Source organism: Harpia harpyja, chromosome 19 (assembly GCF_026419915.1).
Source record: "Harpia harpyja isolate bHarHar1 chromosome 19, bHarHar1 primary haplotype, whole genome shotgun sequence".
NCBI lineage: Eukaryota > Metazoa > Chordata > Aves > Accipitriformes > Accipitridae > Harpia > Harpia harpyja.
Window position 1 is genome coordinate 24310219 of NC_068958.1, and position 27395 is coordinate 24337613.

Genomic DNA, 27395 nt, shown 5'->3' on the forward strand with positions numbered 1-27395 from the left:
GTGGGGGGCTGGTTCTGACAGCGCACGCTGGAGGGCACGGAGACAAGCTCTCTCCGGTAGTCGTTTATTTCAGGTTATTTTTATTAGAAAGTTGTTTCAAATTCAAGACAGAAAAGGTGATAAAACGCCACTTCAGAACAGATTAGACTAAAGGGAAGTGAAAGCTGATTTCAGCAACAGAGTACGGTGGTTTTTTTCTCTCAAAGACAGCTGCCATAGAGGTAATTCTGCTACAGACTCTGCAGCATAAACCGATACGCCAGTTCTGTCCAAAATCAGAATTTGTGCTATAGAAGCAAATACATTGTATTGGAAGTGGTTTGTATTTTGGAGAACCTAGTGGCTGGAGCACCAATAGAGAGGAAGAAGTAAGATTGAAAAGCTTTATTTATGTACATTTTCTATGAACAGCATCTGATGCTGTTCATCAGTAGCCTCCAAAGGCTGTAAAATATAGCAGCTGAAGGCTTAAGATAACTCAATTTCTTTTTCAATACATATGAAATATATTTTGCTAAAAAAATATCACTTTCAGTATGAAGAAAAGTGAAATACAAATCTTCATTGTAGGGATATTACAGGGCTGTGCTTCATCAGCTCCTGTGCAATCTCTGCGAGAGATTAAAACTGGCTGAGGTTTTCCTGTAACAAATGAAGCTCCCACTGAAGTCAGTTACTTAGAAAAATTAGACAAGGGAAATGTGAATAATGATATTTAGAGATATAATAAGGGCATCAACAATTTACATCTTTCATGCTTTAGAACAAACTGTTTCACAGGAGAATAAGAACACGTGTGTGATGTGCTTTCAGAATTATCACCTGGAGGGATTTGATCTTTTGTCACTTTCCTCTGAAACAGGTACAAGGGACAGGACTAAATGGGTACTTCTGCTGACTTACACGGCAGTTACTATGTATCTGGTGCACACAAGCATCAGAGTTTGTTAATTAACTCCTGGCATGCAACTTTGGAGCATGAACTGTATTTGAGGAAGTTTAGATACTGGTTTGGATTTAGTTACCTTTGAAAAGCTTTCTTATTGAAGACATATGGTGTAGCTGCTTGGAAATTATTTTGTACTGCCGACAAAGATCAAAGATTTTGTGCTTTCAAGAGCTGAAACGAAAGAGCAGCAGCACAATAAACTGTGGGCACTATATATCTAGTTTGGATAGCCATAACCCCGCCTGTGACATCTAAGCATTTAAAAAAGGCTGCTCAAGCTAGTAAATGAAAATTGGAGTTGTTAACTAGCTATGATCTAAAAGCAACAGGAAAGAATTCTTACAGCTTCGACAGGGAAAGAACAGGTATATTTTCTGTCCCTTAATGAGTTAAAAAAGACTTTCAGTCACTAAGATGCAGAGAAAACTGCAAATATATTATGCACCTCACAACAGCAGACAACAGCAGGAAACAACAAAAGAGGCTGTATCTCTGGATTCTGTTAAAGGCACTAGTAGATGCATAACATTGATTTCCAGCTTAAATTATACCAATAACTTAGCTATTATTCTGTTCCTGATATGCAGTGCAAGTATCCCGTAAACCTAAATAGCAGTAAACCGTAGAGTATAGGCAGTGATTATGCTCAGGAAAAAAAATGCACTGTTCAGAAGAAGAAATAAAAACAAAAAACAAAAAACCAAACACAAATCCAAAACACTTCAGCAGAAAGTTAGGTTGTTCAAGTCTGAATTTATGGAAGGTTTCTTTGTGCCATTCTTCCCTGTTTTCATAAGGCACTTAGATGTTTTTGTACTTCTGGGGGAGTGGGGATCTGGGGAAGCAACAGAAGTTTCTGCAAGCTGCCTTTTTATTCAGTGCATCTCAAAAGCAGGAGTGGGCATCTTCCAACTTATTCAGGAAACAGTAAACAAATAAAGAAGTAAACTCTGGTCCTATCATTACATTCCGGTGCTACAGATTTGAGGAATTAAAACCAATTGTATGAAGATGTGTTTAAAATAAATAAAATACTGTCTTTACAAGGGGGAGTGTAACAGAAGGAAGTGGCTTTATTTGCAATAAATCTCTATCCCTCTAGGGCAATAATCTTGGAACCTGAACTACTGGCTTCCCTACTGTGCTATTCTTACTGGTTTTCCTGGAAAGCTGTCTCGCTCTGAATGGCAAAAATGACACTATACACAGGTTTCTTCTTGCTGTCAGTATTACCTTGGGAGAAAACACCCCAGTCATATACTATCCCATTATCTATTTAGAGCAGAACCAGTTGTAGGGTCAGTCTCAAGTATATCTGGGATCCAGGAAATTGCTTTGGCTATGTCGGTTGTCTGCTGTGAGAAACTTACTTCCTTAGTTTCAGCTTGAGACCCTTATGGATTTGCTGCTAGTGTCATTCTCCCAGTTGAGCCTTCCTTGGGAGCAGACAGCAGATTGGGGCCTTATTTCCTGGTCTGATGCTTGCAGAGTAAGGTCCCAGTTCCTACTTTTACACGGCATCCATAGCTAATCAGCTGTGAACAGAGTGATACAAGCCTAACTCTTCTTTGGTGTAGGATATAATGTCTCCCTGTCAGCTGGGTACCTGAAGCTAGGCCTGGAAACTGCTCAGTTGGCAGTGCCTGCTGCATACCCAGCATTTAGTGCACAGTTGTCTCAGTGTCACAGGTTGTGGTTGAACAATTTGTAAAGACAGCAAGATGTGTCAGTTAAATCAGTTACATGGAACAGCAACACTCTTTCCAATCCTGAAGTAACAGAAAAGTGATGGGAGTTTGAGTTTCTTTGGGAAATGAGAGATAAATATAACGAGAGATGTATATTCCACACAAACATGTGTACTCGAATGCACACGTTTTCTGAAATCCCATTTCTTTCCATTGTGTTTCAGTGGAATAAAGACCCCATGACTTGTAAATGCCAAGTCCTGTTAGACATCGTGGACTGTTTCAATGAGATAGATACATAGTTTAGCTGAACTTTTCCCCATCATGTATGGAACAACTGCATCAGAAATCTGAACCTAGTGATCATCAGAGAGACAGAGCTGCTATGTGGATATTGTTAGCAAAAAGCTGTTCTCTGAAATGGTGAATAATCTCGAGTAAGCCAAAAATTAAGAGATTCTGAGCCTTTGATGTAATTTATTTTCCCCTTCTGGGGACAACCTCTCTCCCTTCTAGGTTGTTTTAAAAGGAACATTCTCTTATGAATAAATATGACAAATAGAAAAATAAAAATATAGAAACAAACTATGTAAACGCAAGCCCTGAGGTATTTCAAGCACACAGTGTAATTTTTCTACCTGACATGCAATCTAAAGGTGCCAGTAAGAAAATTTACTTTATGGCTCTGTAAAAATGTCCCATCTTTCTTTCCTGCCTTACACCCGTAAGAAAAGGTGAGAGGTTGAGGTAAGAGCCCCATGGAAGCTGTGATAGTCACAGAAGCAGAAACAGAGGATATTAAAGTGCTGTGTGTCTTTCCCTGACCATTTTCACTCTTCGGTTGGCTTCCACAGGCCAGTTAGATTCTACAGAGTATCTGACAAAGCTGCTGCTTTTCTGGATATAGGCTCCGCTCCTGCACCAGCATATATATCATATAGAGTCTTGCAGGATAAAGGGACTTCTGAATAAAGATTTTTAGTGGCCCCTTTAACTCATAGATTTATTTATTGTGTGCATGTGTCTCAGGCTAGCTTGGGAAGCTTAAGCACACTTTGCACTGCAATCGCTCCCATATAACTGCATTATCTTGCCAGCTTCCCACCTCTTTCCCCCTCTTCCTTTAGCCTGGATCTCCTTGGACATGTTTCCTCCCCCAGAGCTTTCTGCATTTGCATGAAGGGTCCAGTCCTAAAAAAAAAAATCCAGTCTCTGCATGACAGTGAAGTCAATGGGTCTACTCACGTGAATTAAAGTTTGCTGGAGCAGGCCCTTAGGCATTATTTTTTTTTCTTAATAAAGTCCAATTTTATTAATTCTACTCTGTTTGGGCTTTGGGAAGAACAGCTACAAAATGGATCATAGGTCTTACTTTTTAAAATGGCATTTGTTCCTCCACTAATTCTTGGCAAAAGGGGCTCAATATGAAAGGGTTTCAAGCACTGTATACCTATGGGTGTGTGTACACTCTTGCATAGTGAGACTCTGGAATAATACGCATGCAAATATGTACACACAACATATTCCACTTGCACATACTTACCTAAACAAGGTACTGCATACACAGGTACCTGCTCATGTGCATATATATGTGTAAGGAGAGATATGCATGTGCTTACACAATGTCTATAGATGTGTAAACTCTTAATTCCACATATACAAACATTAAAAATCAAATTAGTCTTAGATGCACCTTTGCTTCTTTTCATTAAAAAGGACATTTTAAAACCCTTTTTTGTTCACTTCGGTTTTACTGTAACTAATACAATTCACCTGCTCACCTAATGGGATATTTTCCTCTCAGTATGTTAAAACACTAATTAAAATGCATTACAATTATTAAATTGGGTAGAAGAGCACTTCTTGTAAAGCTTAGTCTGGAACTCCTGGGACATAGTTGTGCAGTGAAAGTTTTAGATCATATCTCTTGTGTTACGGATCGCACAGCACAGAACCATGCTGAATATCATGCCAAAGATCTAGAAGAGAAGGGATGCAATTTAGGGATCCACTTACAAAACAGTTACAAAATAGTCTGCATGCCAGAACAATCTGAAGGTTCTTATGGCAGAGTAGCAAGTGACTGCTTCCATCTACAAACCCCAAGACATCAGGCAATTAACATAAAAGAGATTTCACTGATACTCAAAGCCAAGATTTTATCTGCTCACACTAGTTTCACTGTTCTTTTTTCTAAATGTTAAGGCCAGCGTAACAGCCTCAAACGTTAATAATATTAACATAAATTTCACTGACATCAGTAACTGTGACTATTGGTATTATGCCTAGTATTGCACCAAAATGAGTTCTGAGTTTCAGAATGCTTCTACATGGAATATTGTATACACACTTGAGTAAGAGCAGAGAATGATTCCAGAGGAACCAGGTTTCTGGAACTGGTGCTGAGCATTGTGATTTTACAGAGAAAGCTAAGCTCTTAACAGTTACTACTCAAGACCAAGACTATACATTAAATATAAAACTCTCTTCATGTTAGGGAGCTAGTTAACTAGAGGGAATGTTAAAAACAGAACAGTGGGTGATGCCAGAGTCTCCAGAAATTTCTTTTTTGCCACAAGTTGATTCTCCAAAGCAGTTAGCAGCTATCTCCTCAGGCCTTATTGCTAATGATGGGAGATGAGCAGTACTATGAGGCAGTTAAACCACTGAGTTCACATCCCCTCCCCACACACCTCCCTAAGCAAGGAGACAGCTAACCAGTCATACCCCATGAAGTGTCAGAAACAAGCACAGAAAAATGTACAGACATGTTTCTGCTGCTAAAGAGGTTATCATTTCATAACTTGTGCTGTATCTGAGGTGGGAAGCCATAGAAGAGATGTTCCTATTTCTAGTGTATGCTTGTTGAGCAATGAGGTTATTGGAACTCTGTCCCACCCATGTTGCTTTTCTGTATTTTTGAGTACACCTTCACGTTCTACACAAATCACAGGATTGTTTAATCCCCTTTACCCACGCCATGGTTTCTATTACATACATAAACCCTTCATCTGCTTTTAAGTGTCCACCCAAGTCCATGAACCTCCTGCTCTTCAGAGCAGCTTAAAGGTGTATTTCTTTACTAATATTCTGGCTCCTCATGCTGCTTCTGACTGCTGCTGGTTTCTTGAGTCTGAAGGAAGTCATGGCACATGCGTGCTGGAAAATGCTTTCTGTTAAAGCCTGTGCCTGACACAGACTGCCCATTCCTGCCACATCTTTGCAGCAGGGTGACATCTACTGGTCACAGCTCTGTCAGGAAGGAGCAGACCGTGGGAATACAACAGTCCACACTTGTGGGAGGAGGTGGACTGTAAGGACAGTTATCAATGCTTTGATGACACAATCCGATGAAACGGCTACCTGTAACTAGGTGCTATGTGTTTAGGAAAGAAATGCTGTTCTGAAAACTATGCAGTTTAAATCCTGTTCCTTTAACAAAATACATACTGATCACTGGATCTGTGACCTAGAAAATCTGTTTATAAACTATCCTTCAGATTGAACCAATGCTACAGCCAGCATTTTCCTGGAAAGCCATTTCTATGCAAAGGGCAGGTACTCTCTATTCCTTGTGAAATCTAAGGAATGGATGCTCAAAGGGCCTAAAACATCAGTCTGCAGTTGTTTTGGAATAGACGAAATGCTGCTACAACCTTTTGCTTTTCAGTTTGGTTCATGTGCACTTTGCTTTCCTATTATTACACCAAAATAAGGTTACCATTACTTTGGACCCTCTCTGAGGACACAAAATGAACTGGTAAAACGAAGTCATGCAAGTCTGCTTGCGCCGACATGGGCAATTCCCAGAGAGAGGACACTCTGAAAGTGGTAAGAATAGCTGCACCTTTGAGGAATCTCACCAGTTGCTGCAAAACACCTTCCACAAAGCTTTGAGTAAGGGACAGGGTACTGGGCTCAAATATAGATTTGAGAGTGAGAACATGGATTTACTCACTGTGATGCCAGCAATTGCAATTCCAACAATTCCAACTAAATGCAGATTAGCATCAATTACATTCTGGATTTCAACCAGGCAGTTCTATTAAAAACAAAATTGAAAGACTTTTACTCCTAGGAAAATATACTCCAACCAACTCTGTCAGCTGTTCTCACTAAACAACAGATAAACATGAAAAAATATTGCAGTCACTGTCCTAATTCTTGCATCTATGCCTTGTGTTTTGTTGGACAATTTTCACAGCATATTCCCTTTTCTCGTGAGACATCTGTACCTCTTGCTTGTACAGGCTGACACATACAAGTTATTTTCTTACAATCAGTTTTCCTGAAATTTAAAACCCTTTATATGATAGGCCATGCTAAATCAGGCAGTTTGGCCCTTCAGCTTGACATTGTACTCACAACCAGATTCCACAAAAGACAGAAATAACAGTATCCTTCTTAACACCAACAAAGTTTCTAGTCAGGAGTCTCCATGCGTGATTAAGGCAGGCACTTGCCAAAATTCAGCCTTCACAGGGCTTTTCATTTAGGATTCCTTTTCTGCTACATCCTTCCCACTTTTCAGATGATGTAATATTGTCTCAGCTACCATGGGATGCTACAAGCAGGCTTCAGAAATGAGGGTTGGGCATGTTTAATATGACCTCCAACTTATTTCTGCCTCCACTCTGCTCCATTTCATATGGAATTTCATGCTGGAATTTGCAAGGTAAAGAGGAAGCTCTTTCTTTCTTTTACTTATAGAATGTATCCAATTTTACTAAACAATTGACATGAAAAAGTGATTAGAACCACCAGAACAGAGGACACTTGCCTTTGGCATCTGGATATTCTCTGGACAGGGTAATCCCATTTGTTGTTCCATATTATCTTTACCACAGCATTGGAGCTAAATGAGAGAGAGAGAGAGAGAGGGAGAGATGAAGAATCGAAGAAGGGGAAACCATAGACTTGTTTCATACTGAAATTAGTTATTACTTTCATATTGAAAGTGAGACAATGAATAACCAAAAAAAAAAAAGAAACAATACAGATCAAGTTATAAATTTATTCCCTATACTAACTGCTACCTCTGGTAGAGTTCCAACTGCGTGGGCCAAAATTCTCAAAAATCGGTTTCAATTGTCTGAAGCCATAGCAAACAGACAAATTTGTATTAACAACAACTTCCAGAAGGGATTTTTATCACACTATCTCATAATAAAGCAAGCAAGTGGATTTTGGAAAAGCAGATCCCTGGCTTACAAGGAAACAGGAGTTGTTAAGGGGAGAAAGCAGAAAGTTCAAATAGCGCATACAGAATTATGGGCAACGCACGAAAGCTACAACAGAGAATGCTAGAATCTTTATTTCTGACAAAACATAGTGCCGGGTTTGGAGACAGTAATAAATCAGAGTGTTTCAGAGGGTTTGTTTTTCCTGTTTGCCTATCTCCCATAAAATGCTTGGAATTCCTCTTTGGGTCAGAAATAACAGCTATGGGAGAAGGACAAAAGGGTCTGAGGTTGTGAAATGTTTGTTCTAAAGAACGTGGGAATGCTGTAAGGAGCAACAAAGCTTGGGCTTGATCTCTGTGGGAGGCAGTGTAGATACAGGATGGACACAAATAGGATTCAGGAAGTCACAGGTTCTAATTCTGATTCAGACACTAACTTTTTGGGTGGCCTGAACTGAGTCACACATGTACTTTTGGTTCTTTACCTACTTGGTCCAGTCAGTGACAGGATCTGCCACACTGTCGGTCCTGGGACACGAGTCACAGTTTTTTCTCTGACAAATGCAAAGAGATTCAGACCTTTCTACCTCTCTCTGCATTTGTGAGTATTTATTCTTGGTTTTTAATATCCAAAAAGGCCGTAATAGTCATATCTTCTGCACAACAGAGACAAGAAGCATCAGCTGAAATTTAAAAGCCTGGCAATTTTCACTTTCAAAGTTACGGATTGCTTGGACTCTGAAAACCAGAATTCTGACAGAGCGATCAGGAAACTGGATTTTGAGCCTCTGGCTCCATTTTAAGTAACACTCAGTTCTATTCTTTCATACCTCAGTGGGAGGCATTCGGAATTTTAAAGGGTAATGTGACAGTAGAGTAGCAGTGCAAGGTATTAAAGTTCAGGAGAACTACTCACAGCCAAGTGGTAGTGATAGATAGTCCTGTTGACCTTCCCCCCTGGGTTTTTCATATAGTCATCATAAATGTCTTCATAGATTTTCTGTGCTTCCTGTATTGCCTGCAGAAATCAGACTTTCCAAGTGAGTGGCAAGTAAGTCTTACCCCCAGTCCAGTGCGGACTTCTAGCTTGTGTCATCAACTTCCAGAGCAGAAAATTATGCCTGTTAAACTGAGGTATCATGATTGGAAAGATAGGAGGTTTTGTGGCCTGCTGGCATTCAGAGGGACTCTGCATGGGTCAGTATGTACATATGCTGTATTCTGTGTTTTGGTTAAACACTGTTAGTTGAAGCTCAGCGCTTGAATTTGCTTGCCCTTTTCCCTAGCAATACCCTCTTACATAGTTCTACTTGATATTCCTTGTGGATGTAAGGTTGAACAACACCTACAGATTTTCTTTAATAGAGGGGGGCAAAAACTGCATCCCATTCTGGACTTGTGACAGCACAAGCTCTCATTGACTCCAGATAAGAATGTCAGAGAGTCTTCCTGGGAAAAGTCTCCTGGAAGGTTTCCTATGCAAGAGCCAGACTGTAGGTCAGTCGGCACTGGAATCCATAACTGCCCCATTCTTACATTAGAAGTTGCTTGCTACTTACCACTTTCTTGCCTATAAAGGCAAATACTCCAGCAGTGACCTCAGCCGCAAATATCACCAACAAGCAAGCAAAGAACTGCAGAGGAAGAAGAGAATCTTATATTAATGTACCTTGCAAAATTCTGCTTTATATGGACTGCCAGTCAGTCCCTCATCCTTGCCCAGGCCTTAACAGCCCACACAGTAACTGAAAGCAAGCTGGTAAGCAGGGTCTGTGACAAGGGCATCAAGTCAGATTTCTTGTAATATGGAAACAAAGGTGGAAATGGCAAAGATGTGGCTTAGATGGTAGCTTCAGAAAAGACAGAAGGTAATTCCAGGAAGTATATCACATGAGGCAAGCAATGGAACTTCTTCATGTATGGAAGCTCTGCAATAGGATGGTGGCTAGAGATGCTAAATTAGCCAGTAAAAGGACATAAGACATTTCAGGTCTTGCACAATAAAGATCTTTCCACTAATGACACAAAACATATGCTTTTGAATGATTTTCCTAAGCAAGCCCAGGCCCTTGTAACCTTTTACTTACTGCTCCAAGTAAGCACTGAGACTCCCGCGCTGCTCCACAGCACCCAAAAAATCCAACTGTGGTCATGAGAGCCCCTGCTCCCACCAATACATAGAGTCCTATGAAAAATCAGAATCAGAGAAGAATTTAAGGTTTCTCTTCCCAAAGTCTGCTACCTATTTTGTCAAAACCACGCATTTGTAAGTAACAATGGTCTCTGGCTCTCACAAAGAACACCTGTTACACAGAAAAGTTTCTCTTGCCCCAAAAGGAGACCAATGATTTCTTCAGAATTCTTGGAGAATTTCATGAAGACAAATGAGAAGACTTCTACCTCCCAAGTTTCCTGTCCCAAGGGCAGCTCGGTCCAGGAAAAACATACACCATACTATCCGAAACCACCTTATAACTCTTCAGTGAGGAATGTAAGGCAAAAAAAAATCCAACATTGCTAGAGGACTTATTTCTGTGAAACCTGGGACTGGAAATGTGCTGCACTGCTATGTAGGGGTGGAACTTAAAAAGCTACCTGGCAGCTATGCTCTGTCAGTTGCCTGGCAGCACATAAAAAGGGACATTTGAAGATCCTCAGGAAAGGTACAGGCACTACAGTGTGAAGTTCTTCTGAAATCAGTGCTTTGGCTGGGGAAAAAGCTGATTGCTATTGGAAAGAAGAGGATGATTGGGGGAACCCGTTGAAAGCTGTTAGAGGAAGTGAATGAAACAATGAATGGGCACCCTCTGGCAAAATAATGAGTAGGAAGAACAGCCTAGGGGAGGTCATAAGTTCAGCAATAGTCCTGAGCTTTGTCACTGCGGAGAATGGAAGCTTGTCTACACTTCAGTGATTTGGAGTGTGGCATCTTCCTTTTACGATAAGTAGGTGCTTTACTGCCTGCTGCGCAGGCATATTCCAGTGTCATTACTTTACTTTTTTTTTTCCTCCAACATACTGATGCGAGTGTCAGAATATGTGATATCAGCAGCTTTTAAAGGCTAGTATCAGTGCACTGTGATCAGAAGCCTTGGAAAAGAGTTGCCTGAAAATGGATAGAATCACAGAACCAGACAAATCACATCAGATATTAAGAAAAGGTGATTCTGTATGAAAGGAGTAGAGCGTCTAAAACTTAGAGGCCAAGAACCTTGCATGCATGGCCAACAAACACCATCTCATGGTGCATGCTGCCCTCATCTGAACTGCAGGATATCCTCCCACCACCTTATTTCAACAGGCAGAATCAGTGGTCCTGCAGCAGTCAGTGGCAACACTACGTTGTCCTCCTGTTCTGGACATGTGCAGTTAAGTGTTATGCAGTTACTGAATCGTTCAGGGGATTGCTCAGACACCTTAGCCAACCTCCTCCTGGGAGTGCATTGCTGAATGGACTTGAGGCTACTGGCACAAGGAGTTACCTGTGTGTAGACAAATCTAATGACATAAAGAACGAACAGCAAATAGTGGATTATCAGACTAAACACATTAAGAGGATAATGAAGCAATCTGGGGATGAGACTGCCAGCAAAGACCAGGCCTGAGACAACTGCAGAACATGGGAGATGTCAGTGTAGCCCCATACATATTTAAAGATCTCTAGGATCTCCAGCTATGTTCAGAACTTGACAGGACAAAAACTGTAGAGGTCAGGGGAATTGCATTCATCTCTGACACCTGTAAAGCTGCTAGAAACACTCACATTCAACAGGGTTGGTTTTTTTGTATGGGCTTTATCTAGGGCAAAAGGAAACCAGAGCACAGAATTTTTCATTCCTCACCGGTAAACTTAGATGCTTGATGATCTGTGCTTAGGCAATACATCTGTTCATGGGCAGTGTCAGTTCCCATCAGGCCACAACAACTGTGTTTGTGCCTTGTCTCTGGGTACCATGTCAGCCAAAGTACAACAGGCTCAGTGCAGTGCCTTGTAATTCTAGTCTTTGTCTTGTGTGGGCAACGTGGGAGACACACAGAAATCTGCCATGCCAATCCACTGCGAGAAAAAACAGCTTCATTTCCCTCATGCCGTTATGAGGAAACAGCGAAGCTACAGACTGTGCACACTAGAGGGCACAGAGAGCCTTGCTCCCAGCTTTGGCTACGCAAACTTTTAATGAGAACGTTTAGTATTCTCAATTACCAATTTAAACATTATTTTTAAATCTGACCCAAATCCTTAGGGTTAACAGAGCTGCTGGCATTTCCTGTTAGCAGACCTTGCATAACCTAGACTAGAAAGCCCTACAAATGACACTTTGCAATGATTGCTAGGAAAATGAAAAAATAAACTATCAATATATGAGTGCAGAGCATCAGCTACTCTGCCTCACAGATGCAGCCTGATTGGAGAAGGCAAACTGCTGCCTGCTGCCCATTCATTGGCACATCACTGTCCAGTCACTGTATATCAGCCAGATATCTATCGCAGCTCTTATGATCCTTCTCCCCTCCACCCTTCTTGCCCTGGTACCTTTCTTGTGTCAAGGATTGCTGCTGAGGAACACATTCTGCTAAACAGCAACAAAACAATTATAATTAATATGGCTTTGTCAGATCTGTGATGCTAGATATGTGGGATTTAGGGCAACCAAGTTGGTGAGGGGCCTGGAGCACAAGTCTTATGAGGAGCGGCTGAGGGAGCTGGGGCTGTTTAGTCTAGAGAAGAGGAGGCTGAGGGGAGACCTTATCGCTCTCTACAACTACCTGAAGGGGGGTTGTAGTGAGGTGGGTGCTGGTCTCTTCTGTCAGGTGGCTGGAGACAGGACGAGAGGAAAGGGCCTCAAGTTGAGGCAAGGGAGATTTAGGTTAGATATTAGGAAAAATTTTTTTACTGAGAGGGTTGTCAGACATTGGAATAGGCTGCCCAGGGAAGTGGTTGAGTCACGATCACTGGAGGTATGAGTAGACGGGGTACTTCAGGGTATGGTTTAGTGGGGATGGTTGATGGTTGGACTCGATGATCTTGAAGGTCTTTTCCAGCCTAAATGATTCTATGATTCTATGATTTGCTGCTGACTGTGCTGGCAGTTCATATTCTGTATTTTCTAGATTTTTAATATTCAGCATCTTGTGACTTACTAGGACTGAGCATTCTTAAAGCTAATACTTGTACACATATTCACACCATAGTGGTTTTTACTGAGGGAGGGACATACAAAGATATACCTGGCTCAGGAGAGAAAGGTCAGCCCTTTGTGAAAGATGAATTGGAAAAACCTAAAAACTCTCAGGTGCCGAACCTGCTGTTCAACTGCCAAACACCAAAACTGCCATTTCCTGAGATCTCCATGGTAACAAACAACGTGTAATTACAAAGATGTTTCCTGGACCCTTTTCTGCGTGTGACTCCGTTACTGCAATCCCTGTAATTAAGTATAAGGCAACTTAGCAGAGAGACTTTTTGATTAAGACAACTGGAAAGAAGTCTTCCCATTTCTTTTTGTTGCTTCCAGCTAGCAAAGGCAAAGCTCTCTGAGGCTCAGGGGTGAGACCACTTTCAGGAATTTGGATTTGCTTTTGTCTGAGAAACAGACTTAACATTTCACTTGCATGAGTCACAGCTAAACCGCTACCTCAATCAGAACTTCCCTTTTAAGGCATGTTACAGGAAGAACTCGCACCACTCACTAAACAAAGCTGAGCTTGCTGTGTGTCTGGCCCCACAACTGAGCCAGCCAAGAGTTTAAAACCACCTTCTTGCATCTTCTGTTCAGGAGAGTTCATTCCAGACTTTGTCCTTTCTGAGCCTGGGTCTAGTAGTTGCTGATACCAAGAGTGCTATTTCTAGATGGAAAATAATGACAACACTTAAAAAAAAAATCCACAAAATTAAAGATGTTTTTACTTGTCTACTATATATACACAGACATCTAATCTTTCACACAGGAATGAGGCACTGAAGAGTAGCTTGAAAAAAATTCAAAGGGACCAGGTTACTTCTCAGCTTGCACTGTGAAGTTTCCTAGCACCCAGATTCAGGTATGCTCAACTGGAAGATGATTTCCAGGCAGGGTATCAAAGCAATAGATTCAGAAACATCCTAGATGGTGTAAGTATGTAAGACAGGGAGCTAGTATTTCTTTTCCTAGTGGGCTATACACAGCAGTGTAGGCATGATCACCTCAAATTCTTAATAGGAATAGACCTAAACTGAAAAGTGAGACTCTCTAGAAAGAAAAAAGAAAAGGGTGACAATGTATGGCACTCCTTGGAATCATAGCCTTACCTAGAGACCTCATGCACTGATAGTCATCAAGTTAGCCCAGTTAGGATCAGCAAAGCAGAAAAAATCCAGAAATTTGGTGGTGTTAAATGTCATACATTGCTATGCAATAGTATCATGTGTCAGAAGAAACTAAGCTTCACTAGAGCCTGTTTGTTTCAAAAAAAGCAGGATGGAAAGTAAAAGCCTTAATCAGCTTCTATTCATAAGTGCTTCCACTGTAAAATACAAAGCCTTGGCATGGCCTCCAATTTGGCATCTACAGCACAGCAGAGAAACAAAAAAAGACGCTTGGTTTATAGTCACAAAATGGAACACATTTGATAACTAGAAACTGACACAAAAAAGTTCACTACAATTCTCAGCATGGCAAAAAGAAGTGTACAAGTCGGGTCAAAGTAGAGAGCTTGTTTTGGTGAATGGAAAATTTTGAGAAGACTGTCTAGCTGCAGCTTTTTGTGCAGCAGAAGTAAAACAGTACAGGGTAGAAAGGAAGCAAATGTTTGTGGCCCGTATTAAATTTTTCCTCTTAACTCTTCTTGCCTCTGTTCATTTCCTGATTCCTAATTATGTCACTTTGATCTGTGTGTGCTAATGAAGAGAAGAGAGAGTTTGACAATACTAACTATTGTCTGAGTTTGTTGGCAGCACACAGCCCACACAGGAGCAGACAACAGATCAAGAGAGAATACTGAGAACAGGCACACTGCCATGGCATTAAGGAGGGCAAACACTGGACCTAATGGCAGAAACCTGCCATCTATGTGACTGCCCACAACATTCAGGACCCACAAAGCAAGTCACACTCAGCCCCTGAACGCAAAGGGATGAAGAGGCACATTCCTAACAATTAGAAGCCATGTGCAAAATGCAACAGAAAATTGGTTGATCTGAGCACACGCAGCCAGGACACCGATGACTGTGAGGGGTACTAGAGGAAATACGGGCTTCTTTGTAAACACAAGAGGATGAAAAATGAAGTGTCATAGGACTGGGGGTTTTTTGTACAGAGCCTATTCTTTCAACCTTTTTTGTGGGGAAACATGCAGTTTTTAGGGTGGTGGGGTTGTTTTTGTCGTTTGAGCTGTGCTAAAACACCCACCCACACAAACAGATTTTTATAAGCTGTGAAAAGAAACCAACACTTCTACTTTTAGCAGTAAATCAAGTGAGAGAACATCTAGTAACAAATTGATTTCCCTTCTGGCTAAAAAATACGAGTGTGAGAAGGGGGGAAGCCCATACTTCAGCCATTGTTTCACTTTGCAAAGAACAAATTTGGAAAGCAGTAAAGCAACAGCTTTTCTATATACTTGATTTTTTGATTCATCCCATGGGGAAATCATTATTTCCTGAAAGGAAAATGGCAAATGGGGGCATTCCCTGTGATAATTCCAACAGGAGGGATTCCCGTTTTCTGGCAGACTCTGCTTTGCAATTACAAGGAGAATTTAAAAGTTACCTGCAATCTCAGAGCAACCAATGGCTCCCAATAGTGAAGAATGGCAAATCCACAACTCGGCAGATATCTCTAGATTGGTATCTATGTTCATGGCACAGAGTTCTTCCATAAGATAGTTTCCTCTGGGTACAAGCATGTATACCCTACTGGGGCTGTACTTGGAGACAGCGGATCTGCAAGTGTGAAGAAGCACCTCAAGAAGGATAAAGGGTATTCTGTGTGTCATTTCTGGATAAACACCTTTGTGATTAGCAGTGAATACAGAATTTCATCATTTTAGGCTAGGTAGAAGAGAAGGATGGAATTTTATAGCTGCTGACTGCAGTGTGTCTTTATGTGTATCAAGAGTGAGGGATCAGCCCCATTTTTAGAAACACAATGAGTGAAATTTGCAAGACATCCATTCTTTGTTCCTTAGAGCAATTAAAAACCACTCTCAAGGTAACATGCAAATCTATGCATAACTAATCTGAAAGGAAATGTCACCAGTTCTTTAGTCTGTCTGTGTCATATGGCACTTGGACAGAGTAACAACTGTGACCTTAGAACCAGAGTCCCTCTATGCTCCCATTGCAAAGAATCACGTGATAGGCAGAAGTGTGTACTACCAATGTTTTATGAACAGAAAGGAAACATTACAACACAAACCAGGCAGGTAGGAACCTAATAAACATTAAAACCATTCCTACTTCAGACAACACATGAACCATCACAACCACAACCAGATACACTCTGCCGGCTGCCTAGCCTGGGAGAGATCTAAATTCAGAGTCTGGGACAACCCACTCCCAGAGTTCTTTTTTGTTTGGTCTGCCCCCCCCCGCCCCAAGTCTTATTAACGGCTTTGAGATACAAATCCCTGTCTAGAGCCTACTGCAAAGAGCAGGAGCAGACAAACGTACACTGTCTCTCTGTCTGGCTTTATTTCACATGGGTTTCTTGTTTACCTGGTTGCTATGGTCACTTTCCATTTGAAATAATTCTACTTTTGATTTTTTGGGCTGAGTAACTTAACACTGAACAAACCACCAACTGTTCATACTCCACTGAGAAAACAAGCAGCTCTATTCCTGGTATAAGAGATCCAGAGGCAGTGATGACAGGAGTCCTAGAACCCAGACATGACTTGAAGAGATTTTCCTGAGGTTGTATGTGCATTACAGTCTGGGAGGCAGATGTGCTTCTCCACAGAAGGACTGAGACTCTCAAGCCCTCAGTAGAGTACCAAGGAACCTGTAGTGCAAATGCACTATTGGAAAAGATGAGAAACACATGTTGGGAGTTGGAAATAACAGGCCAGTGAGGGACAGTTGTATATGTTGCACATGGTAGCAAAGTCAGTTTCTGAAACAGGCTTCTTACTAGAGATTACCATTTTTCTGTTAATAGATTTTTAGTATATTTATCTATGAAATACATCTACAAAACTGAAGAAGAGAGGCAGAGTCCTCTGAAGGAAGATTAATTTCTGGAGAATTGAAATATATCCTTAATTTGAGCATAATGCACAGACATAATTACATGTCTTATGTGAATTCAACAGGTATTTCATGGTGGTTAATCTTCCTGGAACCACAAAAGCATTACAGATACCAGCCAGTTTGTAGGCTTCTGCTGATGCACAAATCCTGAATTTCAATTTAAAAGCAACCTCACTGTAGTGTAACATCCTGGTCCACTGCCTTCCCCTTCCCACAGAATACCAGCGCTTGTTACGTATCTTGCTCACATGCACCTCACAACCCTAAATAATTATGTCCCAAATTCACATAAGCCAAAGTATGTCAGCTATTACCTTCTCAGTAGTCTCCAATGGCTCTGTCAAGATCTACTTCACCCTATACCAAACTTCACTGAAGTCAGATGTAATCAACATACCTGTATTAGGTGGATCTGTACTATCGCGGTTGAACTTCACAGAATCCTGTGGCAATGGATTCTACAATTTAATGATGTGAATAGTGTGAAAAACTTCCTAATATGGAAGTTGTTCATAGTGCATAGTATGATAATAAACTTGCCAAACTTCTTAGTAGTTTTTCTCGTTTTATTGCATCTTTTCTGACCAGAACCACATACGGCATTCAAGACATTGAGTGCACTGGAAATTTGCACAATTACTTTAAAATTTTTCATTTGGATTCTCATTTCCTTTCTTAATAATTCCTGATATTTATATGCCTTTTTAACTGCAGCTGAGCAAGGCACTTTTGTCAAGAGCAAATGACAGTGAGTCTAAGATCACATTCCTGTGTCGTTATAGCTAATTTAAAGTGTATCAGTGTTTATACTGCTTAGATTTTCTGTTACCACTTGTATCACTTTGCTTTATTGATACTGTGTTTCATCTGCCTTTCTAACACTCAGTCATTCCGTATTCTGAAATCCTGTCACAATGCTCTGCAATCCTTTCTAGATTAGGACAGCCTGAATAATCCTGTGTGTATGCCGACATTTCGATGCAGGTGTCAACAACAATTATACACTTCTAATGCTTAAATGCACGGGCTGCAAGCCACCCAAAACAGAAAACAGAGTATGGGCATAATGAATTCACAGAAATCTGCAACCCCCACAGTAGCAAAAGTTAGGACTCTGCAGATAGCTGTCTTTACCCACCCAAGTGCAGATAAAGTAAATGCTGGAACAAAACAAGCCAACTCAATCAAAACCCTCTCTGTAGATGCTTTTGAAAGTGGCACACCACAAAAAGGAGCTAAGGGCTTTTTTGTTCCTGTTTTATTTTTTTCCAGCAGACAAAATGCTTTCTTCTTAATGGCTTCATAGTGGACAGTCCCATTTTATTTCCAGTTCTGTCAGAATGAAACACAACACAGGACATTTCCCTTGAGATACAATGGATTATATTGGTTTTGTTCTTTTTCTAGAAGTGATTTTAGAGACTGGCATCTAGAGCAGAGTTGTTAAAGAGAGCATGTATGAAGACCAAAGCATGTAACAGAAAAAGTTCCTTGTGCCCAAGGAACCAGCACAGACTTTCCTCTCATCCACCAAAAGCAAAGAGGGGACAATAGGTGTCTTGAACTGACCCTTAAAAACTCCATTCCTGGAGTTTTGTGTGCTGCTACAGCAAGAGGAAACACCTTGATGTCTTTTTACTTCATGCAGGACCAGTGACAGGTTTATCCCCAGTCACCTAGGTCACTTGCTACAGGTGGCTGTTTCTGGAAAAGTAGAAGTGTTGAGCCTGTGGTGCTGGGCTCTGGCCTGTGTGCATGGGCAGTCTGACCAGAATCAGATACAACTGCTTGATCGCTTACTGAGGTAGGCTGAGGGAGACCCCACATACTCAGTGAGCGCTATTGTCAGAGTTCAGCATTCACAGCAATGCGACCAGTATGCAGGCACCAGGGTGACTTGCAGCTGCCTAGAGGAAGGAGAAGAGGGTGTGTCAAAGAAGGAAATGTTGTAACTGTGAGTTCAACTGTTGCTGCTGTGTGGAACTGGCTAGCTTTTAGGTAGCTACATGCAAAGAGAGTAGGGTGGGAGAAAGGTTTACCCAGGAGGACAGAGTAACAGGCAAAAAGCATAAAGTGCATTCTCACTCTTAAGTGATTAATTTAAAAAAAAAAAAGCCTCCTGTATCTCAGCATATTGCAAATATAAAACAATCAACCTGAGGTAGATGGACAGATTATTCCATTAAGCTTGATTAGCTTGTTTTGTCAGAATACTAACTTTGTGATGGCCTTGCCCTTACTCTGCCAGGTGGGATACTGACTCTTAGGAACTGATTCCTAGGTTTTATGATCCAGCACAGAGACTGAGGACTTTTGAACAACTTTAATTTTGACTAAGGTTTTTTTGGGGGTGGTAGTGGTGGTGTCATATTTTTTAAGCAGATTTCTGGTGCAGCAGCTTTCCTTTTCCACTCAGGGCACCATCAGCCTTTTCTAAACCACTCTTCCTCAACTGCAGAAGACCTGCACACAACATGACAGGAAGAAAGACAAGTTCATTGCTCAAGTCTTAAGTACACTAAAAGCCTCTCCAATACACATGATGGCAGGACCATGTGATGCTCCACCTATGGTATTGCATCTCTACACAGAGGCTACTTTGCCAACAGCTCTCATTTTAAAGGCTGATAGAGTTTGAGAGGCTATGGATTTGGACAGAAAATACTGTTGACTAAGGGTATAGTGCTTGACTCCAAAATACATGAATAGAACTATAACAAAATGAGGCACAGGAGCAGAGAATTGCAGTTTACATGGATTTAACTGCTGGCCAACTCCTGTTTGTATGGGCACCCACTGCTATGGAGAAAAACGACTAACATCCTTCAACTCCAGACATGACTTCATATCCTAAGGCATGTGCCATCTAACTGTACCTTTCAAAGCCAGAATGATCACTCATGCTCTCACAGACCCCAAGAAAAAGCCACAGCCACCCTGAAACTTCTATCCACAACTGGTTTGGCCCTGATGAATGCCTGGACCACAGATTGTATCGTGGAACTGCAGCAAAGAAACGTAACATAGCAGGAAGTTTGTGAGCTCTGGCTGTGCAAGAGAAGCGATGCTTCAGTGCTGCCAGTTATGAGAAAGAGTAATCCAGACTGATTCATTCACATTCATCAGTTTTTGTCACCATTCCTGATGGGGCTTGTTGAGTGCATACACTTCATTTTTATTGCTACTGGCAGTGATGTGACCCTCTGCACTTCATTTATCAGGGATACAGAGAGTTTGTCCTCCATGTTGCCCAAGGAACCAGCACAGACTTTCCTCTTCATCCACCAAAAGCAAAGAGGGGAGAATAGGTGTCTTGAACTGACCCTTAAAAAGTCCCCGTGTTAGTTTTTACTTCACAAATGCTCAACTTGCACTCAGCAGGCACTTTGCCTTCACTTCTGTGCCTTAGGTATTTTTAAATTTAAGAACAGCACTACTACAAAGAATTAATTAAGGACAAATTAAATGTGAGACAGCAATGCTGACATCTTGGGTTCACACAAGCATCTCTCTTTTCCTTCTGATTGTTGCCGACTTTCCCGCCCAGTAAAAAACTCGCTAGAGTCTTGGTACAGGAGTCTCAAGAAGGACGAGCAATCCAAGGGAATTCCCTTTATTCTACAGATCTTTTCTCCATTTGGTCAGTATAGTGTCACAGACCACTCAGATAAAAGAGGTAACTGCCCAGCTATTGACCTTTGCTGAAATTATCTTTTTTTTTCTTTGTTTTTTCTTTTTTTTTTTTTCTCTCAAGTAAAGCTATGAGAGGACTATATGAAATCTACCAGAGCTGAACTGCAATAGAACAGGAAAGCTAAAGTTTTGCCTCACCACTTGAAGCACAGGCACAAAAAACATACTATGACATAGAGTAACATAAAAATATTGTCATGCCTGCCACTGCAGTGGGAACTCCAAAAGTTGGGGAGCTGCAGAGAGAGGATGTCCAATTTTAGGAGGCCATTACAGTCTAAGATACATCTGGTAAAGTGGATAGAGACTGCATGGGTCAATGAGTTCCAATTCCAACCTTTTATGTTGTAGGTTAAAAAACTGCAAGCTGCAGTGGGGAATATGGATCACTAAACACAAAACCACAAGCAAGAGAAAACTAAGAACACATATGTGCTTGACCTCAGCACTGCTGCCTGTAAGTTGTTCTCAAACCAACAAAAACATTTCAGTGGCTGGAAAAGATGAACAGGCCTGGTTGCCAAGTCATGGCCTGAACTATTCCAGGGGGCAGAAAAGACAGCTGGACTGCTGGTAAAGAACAGGGCTATTTAAGGAGACTCATTCTGGCCTAATGGAAAATGCAAGGATATAATTATCAATTATTTTAAACTAAAACAACATTTCAGATCCAGGAAAAAAACATCACAAGGAAGCACAAGAGACAAGCTGGTTAGATTCAGCTGGCAGCTCAATACAGGTACAGAAAGAGCAGAACGTGCTCCTCTTGAGAAGGAAGAAAATTAGATGTTTTCCACAAGTTGGTGATTCTGGACAGTGCTTCAACCTACAAAGCAAACTCTGAATGCAGCTGCACTGTTGTTCCAAGCACTGACACAAAGCTGATCTGATCACAGGGGCTTGGGTTATCACAAGGCAGCCACAAAAGCAGTCAGTGGAACACAGCTAAAGAAATTATAAATATATATGGCCATATGTTTATATCTCCAAGTCATACTGATGATTTGCTTTCTCTTTCAGCCCTCTGGGCAGCTGCGCCTTGGGTGCTGCAGTGTTCCATATTAAGAATTCCTATGCAAAATTCTGGCTGTCACCCAGAATGCCTGTTACAGAGCAAACACAAAAAACCAAATAAACAACACTCCTAGAGTCGGTGTGAGAAGGGCCCAATATGCAACTGTCAGGGGGGACTCAGAGCTGAAATCTCCTAGAGAGGTAAAGCTCTTGAGCATGACAGTCAAGTGCAGCCTTGTCTGCTGGAAAAACCCACTGTTACTGAACTTATCACCATCCTTTTACCAGTGCCTTAGTCACAGATCGTTAACAGCCTCAGACTTCTGAATGGCTGCCCTATCAGATGCTCAGAAGTCACAACAGCATTTAACATGACTGGTAATGAGGGAGGGTAGCAGAAATTTTTTTGTTTTCCTTTAACAAGAATGCTCCGTTCAGAGCACAATGCCTATTGGAAAAAAGGGCCAAAACTTTGCTTTTGAATTCAGTCAAAAGTGCAAGTTTTAAAGAATTCTCAACATATTTATGTCCTGTTCCTTAGCACTTCCTCTGCTAGCAGTTACATATTATAGCATACAGCTCTATAAATACATGTGACAGCCCAATAGTTGAATGCCACAGTATATGACAAAAACTTTTACAAGAACATTCCCCAGGACTTCCCAAAATTAACAACTCTGAACAGCTTTTGTAATTCCTATTCAGGACTGAAGCAGAATAAATCTTTTAGAGATTTAAATATACATGCATCAAAGGATTATCTTGTTTACACAGTGTTACAGTCTGCACTGCAAAGCTGTGAAACGACTGTGGTGCTTATTCACATCACACGATGTACTACTTTCTAACCAACAGTACTTGATTTTGAAGGCCAGAACATGCTTCTGTCTTGTTGAATCTCCTGGGTCAAACATTAAGTGGATGAGGCAGGGAAGAATTCCAACACAGAGCATAGGAAATTCTTCAGGTATAAACTGGATCTGGAAATGAAGTTGGTGATCTAGTATGCTGCTGACATAGCAGCTCAGATGTAAGAGAAAAAGTAAATCATGCTTCCTGGCTCTGCATCAGTGGAGGTGCTACAGGATATTTTCCAGTAACCCTCAGGTCCCAATCAAATTTTCATCTGAATGATTTTATTCAGCCTCATCAACTCCCACAGAAACTTTGCTGGACATAACATCCTACCCATCTATTCCCACAGTACTATACAGTCAGCTCTGTGCCTCTAGCCTGGTTGCATATATTAAAGAAGCTTGGGGTTAGGACTGCGGTGTATCAGAGTAAAGGTCTCCAATAAGAGAATCAGGGTATTTAAAGTAACTGCACAGCCCAGGCAATATTCCTGTGATAGGTAACTGACTGCTACAGGACATCTTGGGTCAACTTCCATTCCTGGCCACCCTGTCAGAGTGGCCCGATGGACAAGGCAGGACTGGGTATTCATTCACACTTGGTATTTGTAGATGGCAAAAATGTTTGCACCAACTGGATTTTATTGAGTGAGTCCATCTCCAGGGGTGATATATTAAAATAGAAAAAAGCCTGACTCTTCTGGTGTAAAGGCATGTTACAATTGCCAATGGATAGAGAAATGCAGTTGCTGACAGTTCTAGACAGCTGCTATTTAAGGATGTCTATAGGTATGTAACACATGTGGCATTTCCAGAAAACCCAACTGGAAATCCTAGAGAGAAAAAAACTTATCTTAAATGTCTAAAATTAGACATGACCAATACCAATTCTGTGGGCTTGGGGAACTAGTTGATTCCTGCCTAGGTTGGACAAACAGTTCTTGAAATGACTGAACACTGTGTCGTTTTACTTTTCAGCTGTAGAAGGATTTGCTCTGATACTTAAAGTCACAGTGAGGGCCTCTATGCAGACACAGGGAGAACTGGTGAGCAAAAGTTTTGCTGCTGCACTGGTGTTAGAAACATTCAGAAGTGACACTTGTTTTGTTGGCTAGCAGCTGCACAGAAAACTCTGGAAGGTTGCGTTGGTGAGCCCCATGTTCCAGGAGTCTCTGACCCATCTCAACTTCTATTCCAACACTATTAGCACAATTCACTTAAGATATGTGCGGATCGGATCAAATCTGGGAGAAGAGTTCAGTTAGGCCTAAGGAAGTTGATGCCAAGCAGAGAAAGGACGAAAGCCATCATGCACATGACGCACAGCACCAGAATGTCCAGTTTTGTGTAGTTTAGCCCAGGAATTGTTGGCCTTCATATAATTCAGTGCATAAGGTGTGTCACATGCCCCAGGATTAAACCAAGGCTAAAGGTTACTGTCATCACAGGCACTTTAACTTACCCATGAAGAAATACTCTGGAGACTTTTTGTCTGAAGCAAAGTCTGCCATAACCCCACCAAACCGCAGCCACAGACCAAAGGCAATGACAGCCAGTCCTGCCAGCTGGAAGATAAACAGACCAGTCAATACTTTAGTAACAGTTGGCTGGAGAGCATCAAAGAGGTGTCATTGGTACTTTCTGCTTTCTTGAAATCCCACAACTCAGGATTGCACTGTCAGAAAATTCAGGAAGCACTTGCCAGTGTTTGATAAGAATGAATTCCTATTATAGTGCAATGTACTTCTTTCTTTCTTTCAGCTCTTCAGTGTAGTGGTGCTTCTGAACTTACTAGTGACTTTCAAACCTTGTAAGTAAGCTCATTCAGTCATCAAAACTTGGCCTGAATTGCAATAGGGAATGGAGTGGGGTGGGGGTGCGGAGGGGAAGTGAGTGCCCATGAGAAGAACACACAGGCTGCAAAACCAATGAGGAACACTCTGACCTCCTTCCTAACCCTCAGAACTGGACTGTAGTCAGGCAGTATGCAGGAGGCCACTCAGGGCCTGGGTCTGGAGTCAAGATGCTGTTACTGTAGGAAGAGCACCTTATGGGGAAGTGCCACGCAACCAGGAGTTAAGCCCTGCTGGCTTGACACAAACCAAACTTTTAGGACAGAAGTAATTTGACTTTTTTTTCAATGTTCCTAGCTGTTTTAGGGGTAAATAACAGCCTTTTGGGCTGAGAGGTGCCCCTTTCCCCTGTATGTATCACACAGGTCCAGCTCTGGTGTCACGAGATATGTGATGCTGTAGAGAGAACAGCTGGACCTCTAAATCATCATAACAAACTGCAGGAGACCATCTGCCATTTCAGAATTGCTGCTGCTGCTCAGTTGTAAGAAGTGTTCTGTTTGGAGGCTTACCAGAAAGAGATGCTTGTATTGTTCTTAGGGATGTGCTGAAGTTAAGTGTGTTTGGACCAATTATGACAGGGCATTTTTCTTTAAATCACCATGGGACCCCCTATCAGAACTAGGAGGTAAAAGGATTATTACAGTGTACAATATCTTGGATCACAGAAATGACTAAGAAACAAGTGACAGATGCTGTCAAATGCAAGGAAAAATTCCCTTTAACATGAACAAGACTAGATCCAAAAAAAGTGTCAAGGCGTATTGTTTGAGGGGAAGGATCTATAGACAGTGGTCTCGGACCCACGGCATGCCAGACATATTTATAAGCTTGCCAGGCAATGGTGGGTGTCCTGGCAGACAGCTTCAGCATCCTGCAGGACCAGGCATGATGCTCTGCTACTGTTCTGATGGAGGCCCAGAGCCTAGGCCTGTAGCAACTGCGCAACCTGAATGAGGTTCACAAAACACCTGCTGCTTACCATATCCTTGGCAGCCTGGCGTGGTGCTTTTTTAATCTGTCCTGCATTGCCTGGCACTTGATTTTTCTGGCATAGCTACAGCAAGCAAAGAAAGCAGGCAAGCATATGCCTGAAGAGCTAGGGATCACAGCTCTCCAAACAAAAGTGTCACAGTGCAGAGTGTGAGGGTCCCCTGCCACCCTGGTCACAGCATTTGAACCTCCCTGCTTGCAGGCATGGGCTCAGCCTTTGGACTGCCAGAACATGCTAGGAGCCCCCTCCTGTCAGTCCAGGCTTCCAAGTGCCTCTGGTAGTTGGAATGTGTTTGAAATGAATGCCCCCAGTCCAGCTGAGCAGATGGTTTCTTCCATCTCAGTGAAAAGGCAGATAACAAAACACAGCAATTGTCACTTTTGTGAAACAACATAACACAAAGCTTTGTCCTTCTACTGACTTGCAGCTGCAGCTGGGCAACATCACTCTGCCCCTACAGCTTGAGCACAGCAGCACTGTGTACCCGGAGCTTGCAGTGCTGTCACCAAGAGGGAAAAGCATTTGGTTTAACTGTGTTTCAAGCATAAAGGAGACAAAAGCCCAAAACTGCTTGCTCCAGAGAGGCTGAACAAGATTATTTTGTGACTTTTTAAAAAACAGTGAATCAGAAAGAAAAAGACATTTAAGAAGATAGCATTGCTAATTGCTTTCCAGTGTGAAAAAACGGCAAAGCTACTGGAAGGGGGAACACAGCATGAGGGAAAATGAAAGAAAAAAGCAAGCTCGAACTCAGTTGTGCTATGGAACTGTGAGACTATTAAAAAGGTGCAATGAGGGGAGAATGGGCAAAGCATTCTCTAAATCTCTTGAGGGTTCTGCAGTGGACACTGTTCCTTGCCACATTAGGGTAGCTTTCAGCAAAGTAAGTGCAATAGGATACAAGGACTTTCTCTTAGGATGAACTTGTAAAGTAGCAGCTGTTGGCTCACTATTTGACATGACATTATTAGAAAGCATCGTGATGCTGTGAAGAAGTGTTCCGCTGCAATACACTGCATGGAATGCTGGGAGAACCTCTCACAGCCTCCTGTCGTTTGAAATTTTATGCTTGCTGGGGAAATGGTCACTACTTTAAATTACCAGTTAAGACAGACGTTGTCTTCTCTCGGCAATATCATCAAGTACGTATTTCCCCAGCAAGAGCCGTATCTTTATAGAAAGTCGAGTAAAAGTCGAGCGCACTCTTGCAACCCGAGCTCAGGTAGCCCAGCCTGCAGCCCTCCTCCGAGGGACCCGCGCACCTCCTCAAAGATCGCCCCTGGCGCGGGGCAGCCCCGGCGCCCGCTGCTGCGCCCCGGCGCCGCCCCGGCGGAGGCAGCGCCCGGCACCCGGGCACCCCCGCCGGCCGCTGCCCGCGCGCTCCGCCGGGGCCCGCGGCTGCGCGTGCCGACGGGGGCCGGGCCCGGCCGGCCGCCTCCGCGCGGGACCGGCCGCGGCCGCGACCCGGGAGCGCCCGCGGCAGGTGCCGCAGGCGGCGCGGCGCGGCTCGGCCCGGCCCCGGCCCGGCCCCGCTCCGCTCGGCCCGGCGCTCACCCAGAAGGTCAGGTTGAAGATGAACAGCAGGATCTTGATGCAGCGCATCCCCCCGCGCACGGTGCCCATGGCGGGCGCCGGCTCCGGCAGCAGCTCCCCAGGCGGCTCGGCCCGACTCGCCGGCGGCTCCGCGCGGGGCGGGGAGCGGGGCGGCGCTGGGAGGCAGGTGCAGGGCTGGGCGCGGCGAGGGGCGGGCCGGGGCCGGGGCCGGGGCCGGGGCCAGGGCGGCGCTGCCCGAGCGGCCCCGCCGACCTGGACCCGCCTCGGGAGGCGGCGCGGCGGCGGGCGCGGGGCAGCTCTGCGGCGGGGACGGCGCCCGGGGAGCGGCGCGGGGCGGGTTTTGCGCCCAGAGCGATGCCCGGTGCCGCGAGTCCGCCCCCCCACC

At 42.8% G+C, this 27395-nt stretch overlaps 2 protein-coding genes across 4 annotated transcripts in view; one reads left to right on the forward strand and one right to left on the reverse strand.

Moving 5' to 3' along the window:
• LOC128154411 (nascent polypeptide-associated complex subunit alpha, muscle-specific form-like) overlaps window positions 1–27395 on the forward strand; it is a 39558-nt gene that overhangs the window by 769 nt on the left and 11394 nt on the right. The window lies entirely within an intron of this gene.
• TSPAN2 (tetraspanin 2) lies at window positions 61–27377 on the reverse strand. 3 transcript variants are annotated; one of them, XM_052815004.1, is made up of 8 exons: window positions 27011–27377; window positions 24072–24174; window positions 9907–10004; window positions 9379–9453; window positions 8736–8837; window positions 7418–7492; window positions 6596–6679; window positions 61–3828 (listed from the first exon to the last, which is right to left on the reverse strand). In XM_052815004.1, the coding sequence occupies exons 1-8, from the start codon at window positions 27077–27079 to the stop codon at window positions 3682–3684; spliced, it is 753 nt and encodes a 250-aa protein (XP_052670964.1). In that variant the 5' UTR covers window positions 27080–27377; the 3' UTR covers window positions 61–3681. The 3 variants fall into 3 exon arrangements, with proteins under 3 accessions (XP_052670964.1, XP_052670967.1, XP_052670966.1); XM_052815007.1 differs by having other exon boundaries at window positions 61–1120; window positions 27011–27372; XM_052815006.1 differs by having other exon boundaries at window positions 3627–4616; window positions 27011–27364.